Source organism: Rhododendron vialii, chromosome 8a, assembly GCF_030253575.1.
Source record: "Rhododendron vialii isolate Sample 1 chromosome 8a, ASM3025357v1".
Taxonomy (NCBI): Eukaryota; Viridiplantae; Streptophyta; class Magnoliopsida; order Ericales; family Ericaceae; genus Rhododendron; species Rhododendron vialii.
Window position 1 is genome coordinate 11,397,071 of NC_080564.1, and position 8,573 is coordinate 11,405,643.

The window sequence follows — 8,573 nt, forward strand, 5'->3', positions numbered from 1 at the left end:
GAGTCTTCTAGAAGATTGAATACTCAGGCAGCCATTGAAACTGCAGGTTTTGAAAACAATCAAGTTTTTAACCAATCATCTTCTAACCAGCCGTTTTCTCAGCAAATAAAATTTTGCGGTTATTGCGAAACAATGACAAAAAATTTCAGACTTTTAAATAGAAGAAATCAAGATTTTGAACAGGCAAATCAACAGTTGATCAATAATCAACAGATGCTTGAAGAAGAAATAACAACTCTCAAAAAGAAGTTGTTAGAATCAGAAAAAGAGCTCAAGAAAATTAGAAGCCCCTTTACCCCACTGGTAAAAGTGAGAAAGCAGTCTTTCCCACTGGAAGATGAAGAAAAGAATGAGTGGAGCAAGGAATATGATCCAATAGAGCTTTTGCAAACAAAAGCAAATACTTTTCTTTCAAGATTTCCCCCAGATGTTATCCATCATATTCAGCACTTAGCCAGACAGGATAGAGCTCATTTCCAAGAATTTTTATTCTCAGAACTGATCAAAATCAACCAGAATGAAGGATGTATTCCAGGACTCACTATTTCCTGGAAAACTCTTTATTTACAAGAAAAGGATGTTGTTCCATGTCCAAAGATCAAACCAACCTGTATTCAGACCCCTTTGGAAAGGATGACCTGTACATGTCAACTCGTTTACAGCATCCCTATGGCCAACATAGACATGAAGCAGTTTAATCCTTTTTATCTTAATTTCAACGATAAAAGGGTAGAAATCACAGAGGCAACTCTTTTGGATTTTGGATATGTTCAACAAATTATATTCCATGATCCAGAAGATACTAACAGATTTGGAAGAAAAGTTGCAGCTTGCGTTCTCAATTCCATGGCAGATCAAGGTACAGCAGTTGAAATTGTGGTGGAATCAAAACTTCCAGAATGGACAACCACAGGACAACTTATCCCTGCCTACCACAATATTCACGTTAATACCAATCCAGCAAATACAATCCCCAGAAGAATCTATCATTGCGATAACGATGCTCCATGGGTTTGCGAAACAAACTCTATAAGAAAACAGATCAGACATGCCATTGCCTTCACTATTGCAGAAGGTTTTCACTACGACAGTCTATATGACTATGGAAAGGCGCCATTAGTATGTGAAGACTTATTTCAGAAGATTAGGTCCAATGATCATATCCCAGAATTAAAATTTCATTTTGAAACAGGATATGATAAACTAGTCAGATATTATTTAGAGCAGAAGGATCAGCAGAGAGCAATGTTGACAGGAGAAAATTTATCCAATCCATCTGATCATGAAGGAGACGAAGATTATGATTTTGATGATGAAGCCATCCATAATCTCAACAATACCATGGAAGGATAAAAGCATAGTCAAAAGTATCCCACCATGACAGACAGCAATCCTGTTATCACATGGGTCGATACTTTAAGTAATTTGGAAGCATTCGCCGAAAGCAAAATTATTGGTCACCTTTCACTGTTTCAACCACTCTACACCAGCCAACCAACCACTCTTACTGTCTCTCCAGCCAGATAATAATTACTTTAGACATCGGTCTTTGTAATAATGATAGATGGTCTTCTTTTTCAAAGGAAAGTTGAAAGATGTGATGATGCGGGTCAGATATCACGCGGCATCTACTATTCTCTTTGGAAAACCGGATCACTTTTCTTAATAGGTTGCCAGTCATGTAACTTTAGAATAGTCTATAAATTGAATCGAGTCTTTCATTTGTAGGTACGACTCTCCTAGCACTTGAACACTTGCTATCTGTAAGCATTTGTTGCATTTGTAATTGGTCGAGTCAATCTTCAGCAATTGAGTCTTTGTAATCAGCAGTTTGCAGTAATAAAAGTGTAAGTTTCTCTTCAGTTCTTTATTGTTCTTTAGGGACTCCCGAAAGGGAACACCCCTATGATCATAAATAAAATGAATACTGTATGAATTATATGTCTGTATTACCCAAAGAATTTTAATCCAGTTTTTATATCATCAATACCTTAGAATTTCAAAAATTTTAAAGGAAAAATAACTTCAGGCCTTTAAACCGTAAAGCCTTCTTGAGTCTTGTACCCGTTTTGCCAAGGATGGCGTTGAGGGAGTAGTATTCGAAGGTAGGTTAAGAAGGAAAATAAGAAATTTTTCTGAATAAAATTTTTTTGAACACTTAAGAGGTAAATGATAATAAAAAGAAAGATTAGTCAATGGGTAATATGATGTATAATTTTATACAGTTCTCAGTTTGTTTTAAACAGTTTATCTGGATCATGTGGTGGTAAGTACCGAGTAGGATTTACAAATATTTGATCATAAGTCTTTGTATACATGAACAAGAAAGAACTTATTTTAATTCATATTAATAGAGTAAAAGAAGAAATAAATCTCCAGAATTTCTTAATAAGTACACTTTTAAGAACACCCATATACACTCACAGACCTAGATATAGCGTCACTCTTACCAGATTTATAAGAAAAGAACAGGATAAGCTTGAAGAATTAGAAAACCAGTTAGCAGAAGCAAAACTTCAGTATCACAGAGCAAGACCATTCCAGAATTAAAACTAAACTATAATAGTAGATAAAATAAAGTATAAAAGTGTAATTAGTTAGATTTGTCTCTACCAGGATCTCTACCAGCGTCTCTACTCATAGCAGAATTCGCTTATAAAAGAGAGCCGATCACTATTCGAAAGGATGGACGAATGACGGGATTTCTCCACGGATGAAATTGAAGAACGACGGTCACTTCTATTCCAAGAGTTTTCCTTTTGAGTTTCTTTTCCTTTTAAATTTTGAAGATTTGTTAAATTACTTGTACTTCGGTAACTCGTTTTAATTTCTGTTCTTAATAAAAGTTATTCGTTGGTATTTAATTATTTTATATTTCTTGTTTATTTTCCATCTCGCGTAATAGAAAGATGTTTCAAATTAGGGTTTCTTTTGTTTCTTGCTTGATAATGAGTGAGTAGTCGTATAGATAGGGTCGTGGGGTGATTAGCATACCATGACCAGTTCGGGTACTGCTCCTATTTTCAAACAGTAAAGAAAAGGCAATTTTAGGTTAGTAAAGAATATTTGTTAGATGAACCCGGGCATTGTTGGAGCCCATGTGAACGAGGGAATGGGGGACCAAAACTTATTTTCCATTGCGCATAGGTAAACGGCAACCCTAAGGTTTTGCATCTTTCGGGGTATCTTTTTCAATCTAAAATTAAAAGTTTTTAAAAACATCGAATGGAGCAGATGAGTCCGGGCCGGTTGCAAGTGCTATGAACCCTACAACCGTACCTTTCTTTTAATTATTTGAAAAGTACAATCAATTTCTAGATTTTAGTTAATCTCAGCATCAATCGATAAGGGGTGGCTATCTAAGCGCCCGTTTAATCAATAACAACCCGAGTTTTTAGTCAGCATACATCACCGTCTCTATGGATTCGACTTCGATTTTACCGGATATTGTGCTATATCGATTTCAGCTCTACGCTTGGGGCAACCCATAAATTTAGGACTAGGAAATCGTTAAACAGAAATCCATGAGCAAACCACCATGTAGCTAAGTTTACAACCGTATATGGACACACCCATTTGACATTCTACCACTCCAAAATTACTGACTACACAACCCAAGAAAATCTGCGGTGAATAAACAAGTGTTGATTTGTTTCAAGGTGCTCGGAGCAGAAAGGACAGAGGGCTTGTTGGATTTCGCTTATCAAATTTATGCTTAGAAGTAGGGATCTGGACGCCTTTTTCTCCTTAATAGCCATCCACACAAATATTTCGACCTTTGGGGGACTTAGGTTCTTCCAAAGAGAACCTAAGAGAGCATGGTTTGAATGGGAGGTGAGTTCCCATTGTTCGTATGTTGATTTCACAGAAAAATTCCCGTCCACTGCCCATCTCCATTGTAAGAGGTCAGGTTTGGTTGGGTTTAGAATCACACCGTAAAGTCTCCGTGTCAAATTCTCCATTTCTAGCTTCTCCCTCCCAAATGGCTGTCTCCTAAAGAGCAGTTCCCAACATCCCCCATTCACATCTCCCCACATATTACTAACCTTCGCCTCCCATTGAATAGATAAGGAGGATAATCTAGGGTACTCCTTTTTGAATGAAGTTTCTCCCAATCAGGGATGTTCCCAAAAAACAGTGGCATTACCAGTGGCATTACCCGAGTTCGCTTGAATTCTAAAACTGTCTCGAATAGAGTAGCCCAAGTGAGATGATGGATTCTTACCCCTTTTGATTAATTACCCGAAGTCTCCTAAAACATACTCAACCGACATCACCTTCCTCTCTTTCTCCCATCTCTTAATTGTTTGATTAATCCTATATATCATGCTCTCAGAGGACTGGACTGGGTCAGGTTCATTGGCCCAAACTGGGTTTTGAATTATTTGAACTCACTAAACCCGTTAATCAAGAAACTCCTACCGAATATGAAAGTCATGTTGCTAAGGAATCGCACGTGCAGATATACTAGTGTCTCAGAGTATGTGTATGGCGAAAATATGAACGTAGTTTTAAAGCCATGTTGGCCTTACTATTAAAAGGAAAAAGATTCGATCATAAACCAGACAAAATGAGCAAGAAAACCATTATTTGTGGTTTCACCACATTACAGTGTTGGATAACAAATTAGGGGATGTTTTGAAGGCTCCGCTGCCTATGTCCACCACAATGCCTTCTCAACAACATTTTCCCGCATACTCAGTGAGTTCATAAAACAAGAAAAATCAAAATGTCACACAGGGAATGGAACAACACGAAGGGGCTGAGCCTTTTGTAAAGTAATGCCAAACTCGTCGTCCATGTCCAACTCCTCTGGCTTTATTCGTCCTTCAAGCTTCCAATCAAACGAGTTTATGATCGAACCCAACATCAGCGGAACCACCCTTATGGCTAGAGATAACCCAGGGCAAATTCTTCGTCCTGCTCCGAAAGGAATCAGCTCAAAGTCCCTACCTCGGACATCAACATCCAAGTCCAAGAACCTCTCAGGCATAAATGATGTTGGGTTTTCCCATACGCTTGGGTCACGGCCAATAGCCCATGCATTAACTAGCACTTGGGCTCCCTGTGGGACAGTGTAGCCGTAAACTTCAACGTCCGTCTCGACTGTGCGAGGGAGTAGCAATGGAACAGGCGGGTGTAGCCTCATGCTCTCTTTCACGATTGCTTGCAAGTAAGGAAGTTGTGGAATGTCCGTTTCTTCTATCGGTTTCCCTTTGCCAATAGTTTGTTCAATCTCAGCTTTGGCTTTCTCTAAAGTCTCGGGATTGCGTAATAGCTCCGCCATTGCCCACTCAACTGAGCTTGATGTTGTATCCGTCCCGGCTGCAAATATGTCCTACAACAAAATTGGTGTGAATAAGAGATATGGTCAAACTTCAAAATGCTGTTAAGTAGTATGTATCTGTTTTTCACTAAATCATACTAGTGAACACCAATAAACTGTCGACAACGAAATTTGAATGCTTCTAACTGGTTTTTACAAAATCCAACAATACCATATGAGCAAAACATAATGTACAAAAATTTGAACTTTTTAATTGAGTTCTTATAGTAACTTTAGTCAATTGGTTCATGGACATATGTCTTGTGAATTGCTAAGATGAAATCAATGAGGAAGGACGGAAGGGAAGAAGACAAACCAAGCACAGATGCTCGATGTGATTTCTGTTAATCTCTCCATTCTCTTCAATGATATTGAGCAAAATATCTATCACATCGCTCTCTGCACGAGTCTTGCCCAATCCTCTCAACTCCAACCGTTCATCAATAAGCCGACCAATCAGCTGAAATGTATCCCCAAAATGACTCTTCAACCGGCGTCTTATGCCCTGTGGATCAATTTTCTCAAGAATCGGAAAGTAATCCACCAAATTGGGCTTACCGATCTCTACCATAATCTGCCAAATCAAATGCCGGAATTGTTGCACTGAATCTTGAGTTGGGTCAGCCATATCGATGGAAAATACGGTGTTAGATAACAAATTAAGGGATGTTTTGAAGGCTGCGGTTCCTATGTCCACCGCAACGCCTTCTCGGCAACATTTTCCCGCATACTCAATGAGTTCCTGCACCTTTTGCTGCCGTAAATTTTGACTAGCATCGATTCTGTTACCTGAAAATGGTGGGCCAATGATTGACAAACAAAATTTTGTGTTGATAGAAGATAGTATAATTATGAATGCTCTATTTTAAAATTGGGCCCGCTTTTTCTAAAACGTGCTTTATATCTAGTAGGAAATTTTTGGTTTTCAGAACAAAGATATAATTTTTGTTTAGCGTTCTTTACTGGTTGCCTTGGTAGCTTAGGCCCCGTTTGATAACTCTTGTAGATTTGGTGGAACTGATAATGAAGAGGAATTAGGATTAGAATTAGAATTAGGATTTGGATTCGTAGTGAGTAGTATTACTAGTGAGGTTGTTCCATATTTTTATTCACATGGGAGATTAGATGATGGAATTGTTAATATCTTTTTTGTTTCGCACTAGTAGCATAGGATTGAAACATTAAATTTCAAACTTTACTTGACATAAAAGGTTTTCCTTCACCAATTTCTTTATATATATGTATGTACGTTACACATACGTATGTGTGTGTAGTACATATGCATACTTATGTTGTTGGGTGCAAAATATTTAGTTGAATTTTGAGTGAATGACAGTGAATTCTTGAAGGAAGTGGATCCTCTTCAGTTCAAAACTTAGACTGGAACAGACAGTTGAAATCTGGACCGTCCAATGCTGCAGTTAATAGTTCGAATCTACTCAGAAAAATGAAAAATTGATTTCTTCTTGTAAAGAGTATGGCACGCAGATCTCAACCATTGATTTTCTAAATATGCGGTTCAGATTAGAACTATTTCCTTCTGTTCAAGTTTTAGAGTGAGGGTCCGATCTCACTGCTATAGGAAAAGGAGGCTAAAGGAAACAAGATCACTAATTTTATTTTTTATTTTTTTTAACAAAACAAGATAAGTAATTGCTAAAGAGGGAAAGGAGTGCACGAGAGAGAGAGAGAGACTACATAAAAAAGGAAGGACTGTTTTTTGTCCTTTTCAATCACAAAAAGCCACCAAACTAGAAAATGACTTTTCAACTTTGTTGTTGCTCCAATTTGAAATCAGGACCTCCAAATTCGAAACTACCACTCCCACTACTAAGCCACTTGATGTTTTGTTGAAAATATTGCAAAATCGTACATATTACTATATTGTCGGTAATTTTCAAAGTGATCTATGTATAATATATATTGATGTAGATTATTTATTTTAAAACATATGACCTTGTTGAAAATGAAGAACTAATTAGTCATACATTAATTTGGCGACGAAATATGGGTTTCCTCACCAAAAAGTACCATTTGGCGACGAAATTCGATTTCCTCATTAAATAGGTCAAATTTGGCGACGAAATTGAATTTCGTCATTAAATTTCGTCGCCAAAAGTCTTCTTTCTTGTAGTGTCTATCAGCATGGAAAATTTCGTCATAGGGCTGAAGGGACCCGAGACATGATTACTAGTACCTAGGGCTGAAGGGATCCCAGACATGATTACTAGTACCTAGTTCTGGCGCGACAAGAATCTTTCTTGCACTTGTAAAGAAAAACGGGTCTTGCACACCAGCTGGAAAAGTCCTTTCCCTTTTCAATACCAACGAATAAGATAAGCTTCATAGCTCTATCAATTACGTGGGATTCATATTCTCGATGGTTCTCATAGTTCCATGCTCATTTGCAAAATCAAAGATTAGGGCCTATGGGCTAGCTAATTCAATCATATGGCTTAAGAGTCTAAGCACGTATAAACTATCGACTTCCATTACTTACCTGAAAATATGTTAGAGTTGAGGGCTTTGCGGAGGCTCCGCCATTGATCTGCAACCGGCAACCAAGCCACGGAGTATTTGTTGTGGCCGTGGGCATGGACAGCGTTGGGGACGGATCTAGTGGAGAAGGCGAGATCCTGCTTTTGGAGGACCTCTCTCGCTAAGGCTGGTGAAGAAACAACCACAACGGTTTTTCGGCCCAGTTTCAAACTCATGATTGGGCCATATAGCTTGGCTAACTCAGCCAGTGATTTATGGGGCTTGCCACCCAGGTTTAGAAGACTTCCTATGACCGGAAGTGGCACCGGCCCTGGTGGAAGTTTTGGGCTTGGTTTGCTGCTTCTTAATATCGAAAGGAGGGCTCTGATCAAGGTGGTAGCTAACAAGATATACAGAATTAAGATCAATGACTCCATTGTTCCCAACCAAATGGTGTTAGAGATGATGAGTACTACAGCCAGGGTATAGGAAGAAGGAGTGTTTGCCCTCTATGCTCTTGGTTTTCCTGACTAAGTTTCCTCGTTTATTATTATTTTCTTTGGTAACGTACTCCTCATATATATATATATATATATATATATATATATATATATATATATATATATATATATACATACAGTCAGTCTCAAATGAGGGAGTCCTTATTTTAGTTAAAATGCGGACCTCCTCATTTCTCCCATTTTCCGATCGAATTTCGATGATCCGAGCAACCCAATGTGTTCAAAACGTGATTTTAAGGGTACTCGCC

At 38.1% G+C, this 8,573-nt stretch overlaps 1 protein-coding gene across 1 annotated transcript; it reads right to left on the reverse strand.

Moving 5' to 3' along the window:
- Positions 1–4,571: 4,571 nt before the first annotated feature.
- On the reverse strand, positions 4,572–8,364 carry LOC131336610 (geraniol 8-hydroxylase-like). Its single transcript, XM_058372519.1, has 3 exons — positions 7,827–8,364; positions 5,643–6,115; positions 4,572–5,338 (listed from the first exon to the last, which is right to left on the reverse strand). The coding sequence occupies exons 1-3, from the start codon at positions 8,239–8,241 to the stop codon at positions 4,733–4,735; spliced, it is 1,494 nt and encodes a 497-aa protein (XP_058228502.1). The 5' UTR covers positions 8,242–8,364; the 3' UTR covers positions 4,572–4,732.
- Between the last annotated feature and the right edge of the window lie 209 nt (positions 8,365–8,573).

What these genes read in the sequence shown, in the direction of transcription:
- LOC131336610 (XM_058372519.1), bottom strand. Translation starts at nt 8,241, where the DNA reads ATGGAGTCATTGATCTTAATTCTGTATATCTTGTTAGCTACCACCTTG. An exon ending in CAACTCTAACATATTTTCAG is followed by an intron (nt 6,116 to 7,826) that starts GTAAGTAATGGA and finishes CACCATTTTCAG; the next exon opens with GTAACAGAATCGATGCTAGT. An exon ending in ACATCGAGCATCTGTGCTTG is followed by an intron (nt 5,339 to 5,642) that starts GTTTGTCTTCTT and finishes ATTTTGTTGTAG; the next exon opens with GACATATTTGCAGCCGGGAC.